This window comes from Aquarana catesbeiana, linkage group LG04, assembly GCF_042186555.1.
Source record: "Aquarana catesbeiana isolate 2022-GZ linkage group LG04, ASM4218655v1, whole genome shotgun sequence".
Taxonomy (NCBI): domain Eukaryota; kingdom Metazoa; phylum Chordata; class Amphibia; order Anura; family Ranidae; genus Aquarana; species Aquarana catesbeiana.
In genome coordinates this window covers 590,618,496-590,639,769 of record NC_133327.1, presented here as the reverse complement: position 1 = coordinate 590,639,769, position 21,274 = coordinate 590,618,496, and the positions used below count along the sequence as shown (strand labels likewise).

At 42.4% G+C, this 21,274-nt stretch overlaps 1 protein-coding gene across 2 annotated transcripts in view; it reads left to right on the top strand.

Annotated features, from left to right (window-relative positions):
- RRBP1 (ribosome binding protein 1) overlaps positions 1-21,274 on the top strand; it is a 117,825-nt gene that overhangs the window by 29,120 nt on the left and 67,431 nt on the right. For both annotated transcript variants that reach the window (XM_073628161.1, XM_073628160.1), the window contains exons 3-5: positions 11,283-11,431; positions 15,857-15,979; positions 21,070-21,222. In XM_073628161.1, the coding sequence (XP_073484262.1) occupies positions 11,283-11,431; positions 15,857-15,979; positions 21,070-21,222 (425 nt within the window). The remainder of the gene's footprint in view (positions 1-11,282; positions 11,432-15,856; positions 15,980-21,069; positions 21,223-21,274) is intronic.

Genomic DNA, 21,274 nt, shown 5'->3' with positions numbered 1-21,274 from the left:
AAGTAAACCAATTTTTTTTTTTTTTTTCCAAGCAAAATATCAAAAAACATTTTATTTATTATTATTCCTTTTTTTTTTTTTTTTTTTTTTTTTAAATCTTTTTCTTCTAAAGGTAAAGGGGAAATTTTGGGTCTTTTTGACATGCCTTATAGTAGGAATAAAAGTGGTCCAAAAAAAATAAAAATGGAAGGGACAGTGTAAAAATAAAAATAAAACCATTTTTTTTTTTTTTTTAAAGTGCCCCCATCCCTCTGTGCTCATGCGCAGAAGCGAAGGCATATGAAAGTAACGCACGCATATGTGAGCAGTGTTCACACCACACATGTGAAGCATCACTGCGAACGTTAGAGTGAAAGCAATCATTCTAGCGCTAGAATTCTAAAGCTGTAACTCTAAACGGGTAACGTGGAAAACATTTTAAAGTGTCCCCTGTGGAGATTTTTCAGTATCATAGTTTGTTGCCATTCCACGAGCGTGTGCAATTTTAAAGGATGACATGTTGGGTGTATATTTACTCTGCGTAACGCCTTTCATATTTTACCAAAAAATTGGAGTACGTGTGTGCGTGTGTGTGTGTGTGTATTTTTTTACCCAAAATATTTAAAAACTGCTGCGCAAATACCATGTGACATAAAAAAATTGCAACTATCACCATTTTATTCCCTGATAAAGGGTCTCTGGTAAATATATATAAAATATGTGTTTTTAAGGGTTAGAAGTAATTTTCTAGCAAAAAATACTGATTTATTTATACTTGTAAACAAAGTGTCTGAAAAGGACTGATCTTCAAGTGGATAAAGGAATAGATGTCTTTCGAAATGCGAATTTTGGAGGACGCTATATTCATTCTATTTTATTCTATTCTTTTCTATTCAATTCCTGTTGTTTTCTATTTTCTATGCTATTTTAATCTATTAAATCCTTTTATTTTCTATTCTATTCTATAAAGCAGGAAGTAGTATGAAAATCTGCGCTAGGTCACCAACCACTAAACAGAAAGCAGCCACTTATAAACTGTTATACCAGCTCATAACAAACCTAAAATAGAATTAAGTGCAATCGTGTTTTTTTTTTTTTTTTTTTTTTGTACTACGAGGAGTTTTTATTAGGGGATTTCTACTCTAGAATCTGGAGGTCAACAGGGACTACAGGGAAGTATTAGTAGCAGAGGAGATGCGCTATAAAGAGAACCTGTTGCCTTACTCTGAATGGGCAGTGGGACAGGCTCACTTTTACTGTGGCACTTTGCAGATGCTCATTACCTGTGTGGGACACCACTGGCAGATCTGCGAATAAGAGACCTATTCTTTTACTAATCTAAAGCAGTGAGCCCTAATGGAAATCTATTTTGGTAGAATTTTAAACCACAGAAGAATTTGGACTTTATGCAGCTCACCTTGATCTATATTTGCCCTAAGATAATTGGCTGTTATTACAATTGTTCCATAGGGTATTGTAGGACATTAAAAAATCTCATTGCCATTGAAGAGCTCAGGAACAGCCAGCCCTGGATGTCTAAAGAGAACCGGTGCTCAGGTCATGCACACCAAAGTATTTACTTATTCTGAACAAGTCACCAAAGTGAAATTGCATGAATGGGCCATCAGGCAAACCTTGTGCTGCAACGTGCCCTGACATATGGCAATGCAGTAAAGTGCATTGCACTCCTGAAAAATATCAGTGTAGTTTAATTCCACTGGGGAGCGATGCTTGGACCAGCCCCTGTTAACTAGACAGTGAAAGCAGAACAACGCATTGGTGAAGTACGGTAATTTCTGCCACTTTGCCCTCTCCTCCGATCAGCATGCTCCTTTGCTGCTTATGACCTTTTTGGATCCTTTGGCTGCCTATTTTATATTTTATTACAAGTATTTAGTATTTAGACCCCTTAGACCCCTTTCACACTGAGGCAGTTTTTAGGCATTTTAGCGCTAGAAATAGCACCTGTAAAGCACCTGAACAAGTTTTGATCTGAGGGTAAGATCTGAAATGAGGGGAAGCTCTGCTGATTTTATCATCTAGTCATGTACAAGCAAAAATGCTGTTTTTTATTTTCCTTGCATGTCCCCCGCAGTTCTACAGCGAATGCACTTTCAAGTGCACTTGTAGTGCAAAGTGAATTTGCTTTTAGTAAATAAACCCCATAGTCTGCAATAAAAAGCCTGGCTGTTTTATATTTTATGTAAAATTCCATTTTAAGTTGATCTATTTTACATTTATATCTTTAAAAAAAAAAATAAAATAAAATAAAAAAAAAAGCAATTAAAGATTATACTGTACATTCATTTAAAACAAAAATTTAATACAGAATAGCATGACCTGTGAGTAAAATTCAGTTAAGACCACAAGCCACACCCTGACCTTTATTCTTAAAGTAAAGCTTACAAGATATGACATATACTCAAACTGGTTCAATTATGATTTTTTTTTTTTGTTTGTGGTACTTCCTGGATTGCTTTGTGTGGACCGGCAGATAACATTTCAAGTGTTAAGTAGACAATAATTCATAGTGTGTGACTGTTTGATACAACATAGAAGCCTTTCATTAAAGAAAATGACATGCAAAATATGCAGTGTAATATTTCCAAACTAGTAATTGCCTGGCAACTCTTTTCTGTATATGGCCCCTGTGCCTGCATGCAAGGTAATTTATGGTTTTTTAACTTGCCTCGTCAGCTAAACAAGCAAGGCCCATTTAGTCAAAACACTGCACTGTGCAGCCAGACAGAAAGCTGACTGTGCCTAAAGCTGAACTCCGGGGAACTCTAAAGGACCAGATTCAGATCCTCCACTTCCACAGACACTAAGTGCTGTCCCTGCAGCCTCTTCTTCCCGTGCTCCAGTGGTTGCAGGTCCTCTGACATCATCAAGACCAATACAGAGCCCATGGACATGAGGACAGTCCACTACCAAAATGCACGGAAACTAAGGAGAGCACCAGGTGCAAGGGGAGCAGGAGCATTTAAAGCGGAGTTCCACCCGTTTTTTAGTTTATTAAAAGTCAGCAGCTACAAAAAGTGTAGCTCCTGCCTTTTAATAAACCTACACCTGTCCCACGGTCCAGCGAAGCAGCCGCCCGGAGCCTCGCTCCTCTCCCCCTCCTCTCCTCGGCGGCTCCATTGATACTATGGGCACCCGGCCGTGACAGCTTATGGCTTCACGGCTGGGCACGCACTGCGCTCTGCTATTGGCCAGCCAATCTTCTGGGACCTGTGTTGTGTCCCAGAAGATGGATGGCAAGGAGGAGCCGCCTAGGGCGAGAGGAGGAGTCGCCTAGGCGGTCGAGAACCGGAAGGAGGAAGTGGGACGTTTTGATGACGGTGCCCCTCTATTGGATAAGGGTTGAGGCAATTCCTGTGTGATCAGTCCTAAGTGTGGGAGTAATCGTTCACCTTCTGGAAAGGAGGAGAAAGACTAAGGGCGATAGTGGACAGCCCTGTCTAGTTCCTCTTTTGATGTCAAAAGAGTCGGAACAATGGCCCATTAAGCGAATTTGGGCATTCGGGTTAGAGTATAGGGTGTGGATAACCCTTAGGAACTTGTCACCAAACCCCCATCATTCAAGGATCTCAAAGAGGTATGGCCAGGACACAAAGTTGAAGGCTTTCTGAAGATCTAATGATAACAGGAACCTTTCCTGTTGGGGCCCCCTGTCCTGGTGAGAATGTAGGAGGGAGATCACACCTATGGCCCTATGAATCTGATCGGGGCCTTGTCTCCCCGGGATGAAGCCCACTTCATCTTTGTGAATATATCCAGCAATAAAACTGGAAAGTCTCGTCACCAGGATTTTTGTCATTATCTTAAGGTCGTTATTTATAAGAGAATTGGGTCAGTAATTTCCGACCTCGCATGAGTCTTTCCCCGGTTTGGGTATGACTGTGATTAGAAGCTGCATTTAGATGCCGAATTTCTTAGAGTAGCAGATCGAGAAACCATCCGGCCCCGGGGCAGAGGATGTCCTTAAGGATTTTATGACTTCTGTTATATTTTATCCAAGGAGAATGGTTTGTCCAGGAGCTCTTGGTGGGAGGGATCGTTTTATTTTAGGGAGATTAATTTCTTGGAGAAATGCCTCTATTGTCCTAGGATGTGTATGGGGATGGTCTTTGTATAAAGCCGAATAGAAAGCATTGAAGGAATCCATGATTTCTACTGGATTCTGGGTTAAATTTCCTGCCTTGGTGCGGATTTTGGGGAAGGCTAGTTTACGCGGTTTCGGGCTAAATTTGGCTGCTAATTTAGAGCCTATTTTGTCTTATTGGTAGTAGAAACGTGCCCCGGTCCATCGTAAGTGTTTTTCGGCTGAAGTGGTTAGGGCTGGTTTAGTCAAGCCGAGTCAGATTATCTGGGGTGGGGTTAATTTTGTAGCGTTCACTGATCAGACGGAATTCCTCCATAAATTTCTTTATTTAGGTCTTTTTTCCCATTTAAGTTGAGATGCGAGTTGAATGAGTCTGCCTCTCATCACCGCTTTATGGGCTGCCCACAGTGTACCTGGTGAAACCGATTCAGTATCGTTCTCTGCAAAGTAGGCTTTCAGAGCTTTTTCTAGGTTTGTGCAGTGGGCAGGGTTGCTCAATAGAGCTTCATTGATGCGCCATTTAAAAGGACCCTTCGCCCCAGAGGCACCTCTGAAGGTTAGTGTCACTTTGGAGTGATCTGATAGGGGGGTGTCGTGGATTTTAGAGGCTATCACTAGTGGGATGGCAGCGGATTGCAAAAAAATATGGTCTATCCTGGAATGGGTGCGGTGTGGAATGGAGTAGTACATGTGGTCTTTGGTGTGGGGATTCATTTCCCTCCAGATGTCTACCAGGCCATTTTCCTGTAAGGTCTGTGCTACTTTCAGGCTTTGTCTGGGGGCGCTTGGCTTTTGAAATCCGTGAGTTGGACTTGTCTAATGAGAGGTCAAAGGGAGTGTTGGAGTTGCCTCCCAGAATGACTGTGCCTAGGAGGTAAGGCTTGTTTGTTACGGTATGAGAAGTTTATGCGAAGCGGGAAAGCCCATCTGTATGTGATGTCTTTATTAGTCAGGATTTGGAGTAACGGTTTACAGATCGCTTTTGTACCGTGTATGGCGATAGGTCTGCAAAGATTTGAAACTGATGGCCCATGATTTCCAGCTTTTCCGCAGTGCAGGACAGCTTCATCACATCCTCTTTAATTTTATAGAAGTGGGGTTTTACTATAACGTCTCTAGGGAGACCATCCGAGCATAATGGTTGTAGTGCTCTGTGAGCTCTATCCAGTTCCAGACGGTGTGCTGGGATGTCCGGGATCAGACTTTTAATAAAATGTTGGACTGTTGACTAGACATCTTTAACGGATTCTGGTAGTCCCCTGATTCTGAAGTTGTAGCGTCCCGATCTATTTTCGAGGTCATCAATTTTAGAGACTGCTGATTCTAGTTAATCCTGGAGTTCCTGGATTCTGGCGGAGTGCTGGTTAATTCTAGAGACCGCTTGGTCTGCTTTCTTCTCAATTACTTCTATTCTCGTGCCGCAGATCAGCATGAATAGAGGCTGTGATCTGGACCACAGTTTGGGATAGGCCCCTAGGGGGAGAGAATGGCATCTTGGGTTTCCTGGTCCCAGGGGTCCAAGGTGGTAAGCAGCTCCTGTAATGGCGTCATGGCAGGGCCTCCCAGTGATCTCCCTAACAGGGATTCAGTGGATGCAGGGGAGGGAGCCACTTGCAATGGTGTACTCACTGTGGCTACATTCTGGTGTGCGGCCGGGAAGGCAGTTTGATCCTGGTCTGCTATGGATTCCTCCTCTACACAGTCTGTGCCTCGTGTGGACGCGGCCGCCATTTTGGAATGGCCGGGCCGCACTGCTACAGAGTCCAGTTGACGGGACAGGTCCCTCCGCGCTGAGCCTGCAGACATCAGTTGGTGGCTGGGTACTTCCCCGATAGGCTGGTGTTGTTGCCAAACCGGAACTATGGCTCAGACGGCTGTGGTGTGGGCTACAAGGCCATAATGTTTTCAAAAACATTGAGGGGAGTGGAGCTCCCGGTCTAAGCGGCCATCTTGGTTGCTGCTGCGCATGCGCCTCCCAATTTCATGCTCCCAACTTTGTGGGAACAGTTTGGGGATGGCCCCTTCCTGTTCCAACATGACTGCACATCAGTGCACAAAGCGAGGTCCATAAAGACATGAGTGAGTGAGTTTGGGGTGGAGGAACTTGACTGGGCTGCACAGAGTCCTGACCTCAACCAGACAGAAAACCTTTGGGGTGAATTGGAGCAGAGACTGCGAGACGGGCCTTCTCGTCCACATCAGTGCCTGACCTCACAAATGCACTTCTGGAAGAATGGTCAAACATTCCCATAGACACACTCCTAAACCTTGTAGACCGCCTTCCCAGAAGAGTTGAAGCTGTTATAGCTGCAAAGGGTGGCCCAACTCAATATTGACCCATAGGGACTAAGGGCCAGTTTACACCAGATGCAGTTCCGTGCACTTTTTTCTGCACTAAAAATGCATGCACAGTGTTTTCTATGTATTCCAATGGCTCTAGTTCACACCAATGCAGTCAGTTCCGGTCAGTTTCTTTTTGCACTGACCAGAACTGACTGCACTGGTGTGAACTAGAGCCATTGGAATACATGGAAAACAATGTGCATGCATTTTTAGGGCCAGTTCACACCACAAAAATGCACTCGTACGTTCCGGATCAGTTTTTGCTTACAGTTCACACCACATGCAGTTCCAGTGAGTTTTTGATACAATTTGCTAGGTTCCAGTACAGTTCTGTGCAGAAAAAAATGCAGCACGCTCTTTTTTCTGCACCGGAAACTGACTGCACTGGTGTGAACTACAGCTATTGGAATACATGGAAAACAATGCATGCATTTTTAGTGCAGAAAAAAAGCGCATGGAACTGCACCTGGTGTGAACTAGCACTAATGCCGCGTACACACGAGCGGACTTTTCGATCGGACTGGTCCGACGGACAATCCGACCGTGTGTGGACTTCATCGGAAAATCTGACGGACTTTAGATTTGGAACATGTTTCAAATCTTTACGTCGGAACTCTGCCGGACCCAGTTCCTATTGAAAACTCCGCTCGTCTGTATGCTAGTCCAATGGACAAAAACCGACGCTAGGGCAGCTATTGGCTACTGGCTGCGAACTTCCTTATTTTAGTCCGGTCGTACATCATCACGTACGAATCCGTTGGACTTTGGTGTGATCGTGTGTAGGTAAGTCCGTTTGTTCGGAAAGTCCGTCGGACAGACCATCGGACAAGTCTAGTCGAAAAGTCAGCTTGTGTGTACGCGGCATAAGACCGGGATGCCATTAAAGATCATGTGCATGTAAAGGCAGGTGTCCCAATACTTTTGACAATATAGTGTATCTGTTGGTTGTTGCCTGTTAACATGTAATTTGTTCAAAACAAATAAACAAATTTGACAAGGAAGTATAATGGCCCCGCAAGCACAACACACATTTTGCTGTGATTCAGCCCACGATTCAATATGAAAGTATGAACAGAGCCTAAAAGGAAAAAAGCAGTAGAAGGAGCATGTTGGTAGGAGGAGAAAGCAAAGTGACAAAGTTGTGCACCTCACTGTGCTGCTTGTTCTTTTACTGCTCAATCACAGGCTGAACTAGCTTTGGGATGACCTGGGCTCAGAGTTAGAGTGTTGAATGATGCAGGCCATCAGACCGAGGTCACCTGGTGGCAGAAACAGGTACTGCAGGAGTAGTCTCAGGATTAAAGGTGAATATTGTGGCAAAAGCCAGTTTAGATTTTTTTTTTTTTTGTTCTTTTAATGGGCTATGTATGTTTTAACCTTATTTTTTACTGGAGTTCTGCATTATTGTACCAAAGTGAGAGTGCTTCTGTAGACAAGGCACAGCTTGCATCATGTATGAAAAGTGGCAGGTCTTTTGACTCTACTGAAATGGAATGTCCTATGTCATGTTGATATTCTCTTATGGTGCCACTGCTCTCTTCTGGGCTGCTGTACTTTCAGCACTTTTCATTTGTGTGCCAGTCTCTATGAAGCCTTGTTCCTACCCCTTGCTGCTTCTCCGCTGTGTCATGGCTATTGCAAAGAGCTGCCCTGCCAATTCACACAGCTGTGTAGAGGGAGTATGTCTTTCCAGGCCACAGGAGGGAAGAACAGCTGTGCACGCACCCCAGAATCAATGTACTTCACTTGTAGAACAGAAATAAGAGGAAAATATACCAAATACTCTGCACTGATACCCTTCACCCTAACACTAAGCCACTATCTTTATATCACAAATGATAGTGTGCCAATTCAATTATATAAACCACCGCACTACCCTCCACCAAAAAAATATATAATGAAACTCATCATAAAAATCAATTAAATTAAAAATTGTTACTGGGCACCACTTGTTGAGTAGATAGTGGTGTTCACCGAGTCTAAAGCCTCGTACTCACGATCAGATTGTTGGCCAACAAAACCGTGGACTTTTGTCCGAAGGGCGTTGGCCAAAACTTGTCTTGCATACACACAATTGTTGGCCAACAATCATGAACGTAGTGATGTACTACATGGTTTTTCAGCTTTTTAGCGCCACCCTTTGGGCTCCTTCTGCTAATTTCGTGTTAGTAGAAGTTTGGTGAGTGTTGATTCGCGCTTTTCATTTCGCGCTTTTCATTTTGTTTCTGAACGGCCATTCGTCAACCAGACATGTTGCGGAATCGGAGGAGATAACGTGTTATTTATTATTGGCCTTGGAGTTATTGCTTTGACATTATTTTTTTGGTTGAATAATGATTTGATTTGGTATATTTTCTATATTTTTGGATACATAGAATGCACTTTTTGGTTAAGTTCTATTGGCAGATAGCATGTCTAATTTTATTTGTTTTCTTTTTTAATGTACAACAAAAAAAAAAAAATTGTGGAGAATAATACTTGGCTATGTGTTTTACTTCAAATGACAGTTTGGGAGTAGGCAGTTACATTTAAAAAAATACAATGTAAAATTGACAAGGGACACCAACATGGTTGTAGCTTTGATCTTAAAAACTACAGGATAATGGTGTTGTGGTAACTTGTCCAAAAAGATCATAATAATAATATTATTCTTGATATCGCTAGAAAAAAAAAAAGCCTTTGAAAATTCGTTTGCAATAATTCCATCAGTATCACCAGCAAAGCAGCTTCATTATTATCCCATTAAAGAAGAAGAGAATTGTGCGCTGCATTTTGAGACTTCATAATTTGCCGCATCACGAATGCTAATTCTCCATTACGAACGCTAGGTGACTGACCGCTTCTGGCTCGTCCTTGCTTCCGAGCATACGTGTTTGTAATTTGGACTTTTGTCCGACGGACTTGTGTACACACGCTCGGAAAATCCCACAACAGACATTTGTCCGTGGAAAATTTTATTCATTTATTTATTTTTTATTTATTTTATAAAAGATTACATCATACAAAAAGAATGACATATATGTTTACTTCCTCCTTAAATATATACAAATGTTTCCCCACAACCCCACCCCCTCCCCACCTTGCACCGACCTCTTGCGGCAGATATTTTACTTCTTATTTTCATCCATTTCCGATCCTTATCCGCTGTCTGATTATTTAGTGATCTCCTCAACGTATCTCCACATTCTCTTAAACGCCCTCCACACTTCCCATGTATCATTACATTCTATACTTTCTTCCTGTTCCTCCCCCCCTATCATCTAGGCTCTCCAAATTATATAGTGCGCTTACACAAAATATCCAATCCCGAATTTTAGGGCTCTCCACTTCCTGACATTTTTTCGGTATTAGACTCTTTGCTACATTAAGCAGGGTAGGGATTATAGATGTTTTATATTGCCTAACGGAGCCATCTGTCCCATGGAACAAACATGTCCACGGGTCTTCCGATATTTCTATGTTGGTAATTTCCTTTTATCAACTGTAAGACCCCCTTCCAAAATGTTTTAATGATAGGACAATCCCACCATATATGTGCCGTTGTTCCTAAGGCCTTACACCCTCTCCAGCAATCCGAGAACTTCTCCAGTTGAAATTTGCTGATTTTGTCCGGTGTCGTATACCACCTTGCTATACATTTATAATTTGTCTCAGCCGTCTTGGTGTCTAACGCAGAACTATGTGTCAGTTTCAAAATTTTCTCTAATGCGTGTTTATTGCATTGTGATCCCAATTCATTTCCTCATTTCTTGATGTATGACGGAGCATCCAGTTCGTCTCCAGTCCGTGGAAAATTTTAAAACCTGCTATCCAACATTTGTCTGTGGAAAATCCGACATCAATTGTCCGATGGAGCGTACAAACGGTCGGATTTTCCGCCGACAGCCTGTCATCACACATTTCCCGTCTGAAAATCTAAGCGTGTGTACGGGTCTTTAGGGTGTTATGCAAGGTGTTCCTACCCACTTGGGCCTATATGTTTAAATATATATGTTGAAGTTGACAAATTCTCTGCACCTTAAGATCATAAGCTGCTTTCCCTGTGACATTACTTATTTCTGTTCACTACTGTTTAAAGTTATGCTCCTGTAATCAATATTTTTTTTTCAATAAAATAAACTTGAACTAAAAATTTCTTAACAATGCCTAACACACTACATATAGCAAGTATTCAATGATCTCACAGAACTGTATTCTAAAACATTCCAATAATTGATGTAGCAATTCAAATACGGTCGTGGTAGGGTCATGGGAACAGGTATTGTAAAGTTAGGGATGATGGGGCCAAAACCAGTTCTTCTAGCCATTCATCCTATAGTTTAAAGAAGTTTTGGGCGCAGCCCCTATGTTGGTACACTAGTCTCTTCCTCCATGTTGGTGGTTATCCTAGTTCTTTCATTCAGTAAATGTGGGGATAGCCAATGCTGTGCAATTCGTTTTCTTGTAATAAAGAGAAATCTGATGTCCGAAACCAACACCTCCTAGTGTCTAAATTTCCTAATATACAAATGCTGTGATCAAGGGCAGTAGGGTTGATTTACTAAAACTGGAGAATGCAAAATCTGGTGCAGCTGTGCATGGTAACCAATCCGATTTTAACTTCAGCTTCTTCAATTAAGCTTTAACAAAACAACCTGAAAGCTGATTGGCTACCATGCACAGCTGCACCAGATTTCGCACTCTCCAGTTTTGGCAAATCAACCCCAATGAGTATTTGCAGTACCATGGAAACCGTTTAAGTTACCTCTGTCCAGTAACATACCAGTTTGGGTAGTGGGCTTTTTTATTTGTGGATGTTAATTTCGATTTTTAAATTATTTTTAAAAAATATTATTATTAATACATTTTTATGCAGTGTCCAATGACCTGGATGGTGCCCTGTATCTTCCATACAAGACAATAGTGTCCACCATCAGCAGTATGGTCTTCAGTGAGGGAGAAGCACAGAAGCTTATTGAGATCCTGATTGAGAAAAATGGCATCAAGCAGGATACTTGGCATACGGTAAGACTTCTTACCTTCTTTTAAGTTAATTCAATTTGAATTTAATGTAAATCTTTTATGTTAAATTGCTGCATGACCTCCCTTTCTCTATCGTGTTGTACCCAATAGCATGAAAATGCACACTGTGGATTTATTGGTGACGGAGCATAACCAAGCATAAAATTACACATACTTTACTTGATAGTGCGTGTCTGATAATTTTTGCTTGTAGCCATCTAATTAACAGAAAAAAACAAGGGTCTTGTCTGATCAGAACTCCGTAACCAGCTGAGCAATGGCCTTTTTTAAAGTGGTTGTAAACCCTTAAATATACCCAGTGAAGGGACTATGCTCAGGTGATACACAGAGATGAAACAAATCCTCCTACATAAATTGTATATGTCTACTTGCAGTCTTCTCCTCTTCTCTGCACCCGTTCAACGTGCTTTATTTATAGAGTTCAGAAAAGTGGCGGTGAGTTGGCATTACACTCTGCAGAGCTCAGTGAGGAGAACTCTGAGAGCTGATTGGAGGGAAGGGACACACCCCCCTCCACACAGCACACAGGAACAGAGCTGAGGCTGTCAATCAGCTGGAGGTCCCTCCCCATCACCATTTTTCTCTTAGTGTCAGGAAAACTTGTCAGAAGTGATTCATGCTGATAGCAGAGAAACAAATCAGCAGACAGAAATGACACTTAGTACTATTAATTGAGACAAGTACACACTATAGTGGGATATGCTTTGTTCACATTTCATGTCTGATGTTTTCAACCACTTTAAATAAAACCTCTCAGCTTTTCATTACACAGTTTTTTAGATCCAGTGATGTCATCACAGGGTCTCTGTGCTTCTGTATGTACTACAAACAGATCGTGGTGGGTGGGAGGGGCCATTAAGCTCCCCGCAGACATCACAGCACCCTGCTTCAGTACCTGATGCAAGCAGTGGACTGGATGATGGGAGGAGGTATACAAATACTAAAATGGCTTCATTGGCAGGTATCAGTCTGGAGGAGTGGGTGTTCAAGGGCAGGTGGTATTCACACCACACTAGATAATGCTGATATGTTATGCTGACCCTTCTTGATTGAAAGAACTGAAATCCAATTAAGGAAAGTAGCGGGCCAGGGACAGTTCAGATGGGGATGGGGAGCTTTATCTGAATTGATGTGTGCTGTGAGAATCTCATACCGTGCAATGAAATCAGATGAAGGATTTTTAGTACAGGAGAGAAGCCTGTACAACTGTGCAAGAACCAAGGTAAGGCTGGAGTTCTGCTTCAAAGCAAAATTGGGAAGGATTAAGGGGTTAAGGGATAGGGAGAAAGGGGAGAGGGCAGGCGTGAGTCCACCTGTACTGGGTCATGTAATTGCATATGCCAGTACTTAATGCTTAACCCGTTAGGGTATTGTTGCTGTAACCATAACTTGTACACTACTACAGGGAAGGTTGGGGGAAGGGGAACAACCCAAAGAGATGGGTTTAAAGGGGTTACTTTAGGCAACAATGTAGTCTAGGGTAGGTTTTTAGTTAAAATCAATTTTATTGTATCATATTACCATAGAAAATCACAACTTAAATTAAACTATAAATATCACAACAATTGTGCAATTAGGCCTCGGACAAACTAGACAAGACGGACTGGACAAACATTACATTGATAAACATGTATGGCTACCCAGTCTGGGCGTATTGCATTATGCCACAGTGGCCTGGTGGTTTTGGTCAATAAATCAAATTGTAATATGTTATCAACTATGGATAGTCGATAGTTGATTTGAAATTTAATGTATTATAGCCCCCTGTGGCAGGATGCAGTAGGAGGGTGAAAAGTGCTGTGGGGGAAAGGCACCTGTGCTGTTTCAAGGCAGAATATATCTCCTATTGATATCTATATAATTGAGATTTGGTGTTCCTCAAAAGTTGGATACGAGGGAGTATGGATTAACCGGCCTAAAACAGTGCTAGTACCTAGACTGTAAGCAGAAAGTCATTAGTCGTTCCTTATAGTGATATTGGGGATCCTGATTCAGGCTGGTAATAGGATTCAAACATGTAATAGGATCATAAATGTCCAATCAGCACTTAATGAGATGTTCAAGTGGCGATGCAAGCGTTAAATGATCTAGTATTATAGTTTGCGATAAAGTTGCAATTATACTTGGCTATATTGATTTAGCTGTACATTACCACCATCTTCAGCGCTGCTCTGCTCAGGTGTACTGCAGCCCGCTGATCCTAAATGCCGTCACTCCTGTAACGTCCCGTATCGCACATGGGGTGTCCTTGAACTCCTGCAGGGAAATACCGTGACCGCTAGAAAAATGGCTCCTTGTTTGCTTGTCTGCTACGATCCCAAATTCGCATAAGGTTCCTGTGGCTGTGCAATGTCCAGCAGGCTTCCTTCGCCTTTGGAGCGGCGGTCATGTGCTCCCTGTATCAGCTGATCGCCGTACACTTCCCTCTGTGCCCTGAACGCATAGACTGGGTGGCGTGATGACTTCAACGCGTTTCGCCGTGGTTCACTGACGTAGCTTCATATCATACCGTGCAATGAAATCAGATGAAGGATTTTTAGTACAGGAGAGAAGCCTGTACAACTGTGCAAGAACCAAGGTAAGGCTGGAGTTCTGCTTCCCTAATTTTTCTAAAGCTAAACGAAATAAAGATGGCTGAAGTTAGGCTTTAGGCTGGGTTCACACCATTGCCGCATGTGGCTCCCCGCAGGGGTCCAGTGCGTCCTGGTTTACCGATTTAGGTCCGATTTCAGCCCGAATTTTTGGCTGAATTCGGACCCGAAACGGACCAAAAGACGCACAGGGCTCCTGTGCAAATTCGCACCGGAGCCACAGCGGAGATGTGTGAACTGGCTCCATAGAGAGCCAGTCAAAATCTCCTGCTATTGCAAATTGGATGTGGGGAAGCCAATTCGCAATGGTGTGAACCCAGCCTTAAATTGAGTAATGTTTTTCAGTACTGCATTCGCTTCAAGATATAAAGTACTGCTAATGGCTCACCTTTGCCCTGGAGCCATCGGAAGGTTCTAAGTTATTGATGATTATTAATTTTTATCAGTAAAACATGTGAAGTGTGGCATATTGTATTGTTTGTAGAATTTTAACTGAATAAAGAAGCTGGCAGCTCATGTGCTTATTGTCTAATTTCGGATAAGTTTTCTTTGCACTAAGAAATTATTTAACCTCTTCAATTTAGATGGTTTCAAGCTTGCCATCCACTCAGGGATGGTCCTACAGGTGACAATTCATGGTATGTTCTGATTGTGCAATCTCATTTGGATCTCTGAAAAACATGTGTAGTACACGGGGGACCTGCCTGATTGGATTCAAATTAAATGGGTTGTTTAGTTATTCTACAATTGATTGTACAATATATGGCCAGCTTATCAAATTAATGCGACCCCACCTTCCACACCCTCTTTACTTTCCAAATCGTAGGGTCTCAAGTTGGCCATACGCATAAAGTCCTTTGTTTGGCCCAGCAGGCTGAATGAAGAAATCCATAGACTTCCCTATCCACAGTAAGCAGCATGGATGGACAAATCTGCTGCCGTCTGTTGTATTCTGACAGCTGGCACTCGCGGCTGTCAGAATCCCTGAACAGTGACTTCAGTTGACTGAATGCAGGAATTGGCTGAAATTTGAGCTGTGGTTGGCCAGCTTTAGAAATCTAAACAATAGGTAAATGGGTAAGGTGATTGAGAAAAAAATGAACATATTCCCCCATCCACATAAGCAAGGTGGATAGAGGAGTCCTCCCCACTGTTTTGTTGTATTTTGACAGCAGGGATTTCTCTGCTGCCAAAATATACAGATCACCTCTGCAGCCAATGATTGAAGTTTTGCAGTCTAACAATCAACTTCCTTCAAATGGATGCTTTAAAATTTGTCCGGTCCCTGCTAAACTGACCGAATTTCAATCCATTGATGGCCAGCTTTAGTCAAAGGGTTTTATATCTTTTAGTAGACTTTCAGCAACATGAACCTCATCTGAGGTTATGCCTAGATAACGCCTAGGTGGGTATGGCCTGACATTGAGCTGGCCAGCAAAAATTCACTCCATGGTTGGCCCTATCAGCCGCCTCCCACCCAACATCCCTTGATTAAAAAATCAAAGAAGCTTAGTGGTTAATTATCAGCCAGACAGCACATGTATCCAGTTGGGCAGGCACTCTTTGGGCATTTTGACAGCTGGTGGGGCTGGCTGTCAAAATACAATAGCCATGGCGTACAACAGCCGTGGGGTGGGATTTCCATCCATCCGTGCTGTATAGATTGGATTGAGGAATCTTTTACCATTCACTCAATCTATATATGTATGGCAAGCTTTACTTTCAAGGATTCCCCAGTTTGACATGACATATTGTGTGAATAAAATAATAGAACAGATGAACAGTATTTTTTCTTTTTTTGTGATCACTTTTTCAGGCCACTCAGAAAGGAGATCCGGTTGCAGCTCTGAAAAAGCAGTTGGAAGAGAAGGAAAAATTACTGTCAGCAGAACAAGAAGATGCCGCGGCTGCTAAAAATAGACTGCGGGAGATGAATAAGGTGGGTACAGCTGGTGGCCTGGAAACGCCTTCTGTCCTGTACAGTCACAAAGATCATCTAAACCTTGACTGATTTATTTTGCTGCATTAACCCAGGATACATTTACAGATCTACACAGAAAAGTATCAGCAGTTAATCATCAAAGAAAGCAATATTCAAGTTGACATGTGAGGGAACCTTTGGTTTAACCACTTGCCTACTGGGCACTTTTACCCCATTCCTGCCCAGGCCAATTTTCAGCTTTTAGTGCTGTCACACTTTGAATGACAACACTTTACCTAAACAACATTTTTATAATTTTTTTTCACACAAATAGAGCTTTCTTTTGGGGATATTTAATTACCCCTGGGTTTTTTATTTTTTGATAACTAAACGAAAAATGCCCAGAAAGTTTGAACCCCCCCCCAAAAAAAAACATTTTTAATAGTTTGTTATAAAATTTAGCAAATAAGTAATTTTTCTCCTACACTGATGTGCGCTGATGAGGCTCCACTGATGGGCATTGATAGGTGGCACTGATAGGCCGCACTGATGGTCATTGATAGGTGGCACTTATAGGCTGCCCTGATAGGCAGCACTGATGGTCACTGATAGGCTGGCACTGGTGGGCACTGATAAGGCTGCACTGATAGGTGGCACTGTTGGGCCCTGGCAGGCGGCACTGATCGGTGAAATTGATGAGGAGGCACTGATTGGCGGCACTGGTGGGACTGCACTGATAATCTGGACAATGATAATGAGTGCCCTGATTATCAGTGTAGATATCCCTTTTTAGAGAAGCCAGTTATTAGCTCTCTTCTCCTCTCCTCATGCTGTCAGCATGAGGAAAGGAGTGCCGATAACTGGCATCTGTTTACCTCCGTGATCAGCTGTGATTGGACACAGCTGATTGCATGGTAAAGAGGCGCTGATTGGCAATCTGTGATCAGCAGTGTCAGTGTCCAGCTGCGGACGTGATCACGCAAAGCCATCATATGACAGCGTCCCAGAACCAGACGACCGTGTTGTAGTCGTCATTTGGCTATAGCGCAGTCAGCAAGTGGTTAAAATTGTTTGTGTACAAGGCAATCAGTGTAATTGCGTAAAATAGAAAAAGAAAAGCTAACATCCTAAAATGGCCATATGGGAAAGTCCTGTATGCCAGAATGTAGGCTTTAAAGCTGAACTTTTAATCCACATATATTTTGCCTTCCCTGGCTCCTCTTTTCTCCCCTTATCAACATGCTAATAAAAAAATTTAAGTAGAATTCCAGTTAAGGCCAACTAGTCTTAAAAAATACTCCCTTCCTGACTAAATAACCTTTGTAAAACAAGATGTATATACTTCACCTATTTTCAGCTCTGGTCCAACTATGTGATCCAGCTTCCCTGTGTCAGCCAGGGGCAGCTGAAGGGGAGAGGAGGGACCACAGACAATGGATGGGCCATAGGAGCCTATGGGTGACGTTACCGCTCCTGGATTTTACAGCTGTTGTCGAGTATTAAGCTTTAAAGGTGAAAATGTTACGAGGTACAATCAAAAGTTTAAAATGCCCACAAATGAATGTTTTGGTGGTGAGTGAATGCTGGGGGACTGAATTACCAGTTGGTGACTAATAGTTATCTAGCAGCAAGGTTTCCCACATTCGTATGGAGTTGTTAGTGTCACCCAACTTGTGATGACCCAGAAGACCTGTGGAAAGCTCCTTTTCAGCTTGCTGGAGTTCATCAGTAGGAGGTTGGTAGTTTCTGACCAGCATGTCACAGGAAGACCTGATATCCATAGTCTTGCTCCAGGTCATTGATCCTGTTTGTTGTGAAACATGGATGACATCCTTATTCCATGCACCTACAAAGATTATCAAACAACGGTTAAACCCAACTGGATTAAAAAGGAGTGAACTAAGGATAAATGCTCCATTCTAGGCTCTGATCTTCCCACTCTCACCCACAGGGTGTTTGCTTCTCGGGCAGACTGGTCTTTGTTGCACTGATGAATAAATGGATATGAGGCGTTTAATACAGTGGAGTTGCTGTAGAGCCAACTACTGTAGCTTAAGTTCTAAGAGCCAGCAGTACTTATTAAAGCCAGGTTTGTGTTCACGAATAGTTTGTTTGGACCAAGCTGCCGGAATTTCGATCTAAGCATGGGCACAGTGGTTAAAACAGACGTTCAATCTACCGATCGACTTCTGTACAACCACCCTGTTGGAAAATTTCCACTCGATCAGCCCTGCAGGGTGTAGCCTGCAGCAATGATCAGTGTATTCTGACAGCGGGGAAGTCTCCCGTTGCAGAATACATAGACACAGCGGGGAGGATTCCCCCATCCCCATCCACTTTGGAATCGGATTGTTTTTTTTTTTTTTTTTATTCAACCTGCTGGTTGAACGGAAAAAAAAATCTCCTCTATAGCCAGGCTTGCGTTGCCCTCTGGGAAGCTTATGACCATTTCACATCATCTCTCCCATATCACAGTTTTGCATTTTAAGAAGTTGACTGCGAGCGATCAAGCATAAAGCAATCTGCAGGCTGGCTCATGTTCATGTAGAGAACAGATTTAATTTTCCATTATTCTACAGTAACATTTCACACTGTAACATACAGCTGCTGTAGCAAGATAACTCTATGGTTTTTTTTTTTTTTTTTTTTTTTTTCACAGTTTCTTTTAGGCTTTATCCTAATGTAACAATTAGTATAACAAAACAATGCCATTGTCACTATGCTATAATTGTGTCTATAGAAGAGAATATAAACTTGGGACATCTAGTGGGCATACTACTAAAACAAATGACCCCAAACCAGACACTTTATTATAAAGAAGTTTTACATACTGTATATTCATAGACATGTAGCTATATTTTACTATGACTTGAAGGAAGCTGATGTATTTCACATTTTAATATAGTTGGCCTGTAGAGTGGCAGCTAAATACACATTTAAGATGCATATAATGGGATTTTTTTTCCCATCCAAAGTGTTTGTAAACCTCCTAAAGCCACACACAAACACAAAGTTTTGTTATCCAGGCACCTTTACCAGATAGCAAAGCCAGTTCCTTAGCCTTCACGAAAGCAGCAGGACAGCCTGGTCAAGAATACATCCACATCCTGCTGACAGGATAGTGAAGGAGCAGCTGGACTCTGATGAGGTCATTCCTCTGATCAATTTGCTCTGTCCACATTTCCCTGCCGGCAATAGAGAAGGAGAATAAGGAGTTAATTATGGCTGATCAGAGTAGAGAGGTTAGATTAGAGGGGTTCAACAGTGGAACATTTTATTGTCAGGTTTCTTTAACTGACTTCAACCTTTCTCAACCCTTTCAACACAGAGGAACCCTTGAAATTACTTTACAGTCTCAGTGAAGCCCTGCTAAAAATTTACTATATCTACAAAACATGATACATTAGTGTGATGGTCAGTAGGAAGAGTGCTCCTAACACTTATGGTCATTGTGAAAAAGATAGTGAAAAAGGTCAGTGGGAACTTATCTGAGGGGCAGAAATTGCTCATTGCTTAAGGAACCCCTAGCAACCTCTGGAGGAACCCTGGTTGAGAAACCCTGCTTTGATCTGTAGATGAATAAACAGAAAGATACATAATGAAACAGTGTTTCTTTGTATCTTTTTTTGTATTAACAGCTGAGCAAGGGTGTTAATAAACATTGCCAAACTGCTTTTTTTTTTTTTTTTTTTTTTTTTTTACAGCTCCTGCTTCCCAGACCTTCTCTGTGTACTCAGCAATGCAGCTATGGTTAATCGGAGCTGAATTGCCGTGTACTGGGATGGGGGATCCCGGCAGCAGGGCAGAAGGACTGGACGTGCTTGACATGCCCTGTGTACAATGATGACATTTTTTTGGGCATGTCTAGCACACCCAGAGTCTGCAACTGTATAAGCAGAGCAGACACTGGTCATGCGGCTGCTCCACCTAGCTCTTTAGGGGATCAGAAAATGGATCCCTTGCTGAGAAAAACCAGATCCAGCACGTGTGAAAGGGGCCTTATTCTCTAAAAATAATCCACGCAAATCCATTACAAAATACTTTATTAATCCCAAAGGGAAATTTGCCCTGTAATCTATTTTTCTTTAAATTGTTACTGTGTTTTTTGCCTCCGAATGTCCCCCAAGAGCTCCCGAACCTTTCCTTTTTCGCCATTTGTAAGCGCACATTGGTTGCGATCTTGTGCTCTCCCCTAGACACAGTGCAAATCCCATAGGCCGTAATCTCAAGTCCATCTCAGGGGAGAGCAAACCAGGGTGGCTGTATTCTTATATACAGTGAGACCATGCAAAATAATCAGAACCACATCTAATAGAAAGTCGGGTCACAGCAGCCCATAAAATAATGGAATTTGGAGATCAGGAGGAGGCTGAGAGTGAAAGGAGGTACTTTTTTGAGTTAAGAACAGAGGTGGCTCTAGGCTTTGTGAGGCCTTAGGCAAAACTTACAAATGAGGCCCCAAGGACTGGGACACTCTGTGATGAGGCCACTATTCCTCAGGCTGCGGTCAGTATCCGATTTGCCCGTCAGCTCCTGGGCCACAGAGTCCCAGTGGGGGTAGGCGGAGCCACCGGCGTCAACTTCAGTGATTGAGAACAGGTAAATTAGGAGGTCGCGAGGCCCCTGTGAGTGCGAGGCCTTAGGCGACCGCCTAATTTGCCTAATTAGAGAGCCGCCTCTGGTTAAGAATACTTTCTTGAATAGAATTGTTTTTTACATGGGAATTTAGTGTCACTTTAGAGTGGTACCTTGCACCACCTCCTTCATTATCCGCTCCTAATCGGTCTTTGAACCTATACACCAGCCTGCTCTGCTTAATACTGATCCCAGGATTCTCACACAGAACACATCACCTCCATTACTGGAGCTTTCATGAATGTGAAATTTTGTGGAGAAGAGAGGAAGCGCCAAACCTAATTTATGCCTCCGTCTCTTACCAATGATGAGTACATTAAGAATAATGTAGTCATTAGCTTCCTTGTGTTTTTCTTAGCAGTGTAGTCTCTTTATTGCGTCTGATAAGGATAATGTAATCCTCTTTGTGTGCACAAAGTTGGATCTCTCTGGAAGATTTCTTTTTAATGTTTATACTCTATGCTACTTTGCAGGAATTGGCAGCTGAGAAGGCGAAAGCAAACAGCGCTGAATCCAAACTAAAGGAGCAGATCTTGTCTCGAGACCAGGAGATTAATGCATTGCAAGCCAGAATGCAGGCCAGTTATAAGGACCATGTCGATGAAATCCAGCAGCTACAAGGAAAGGTAAATGTAGAAATGCAAAGATTAAAGAATACAAAGACGGGGCTGATAACTA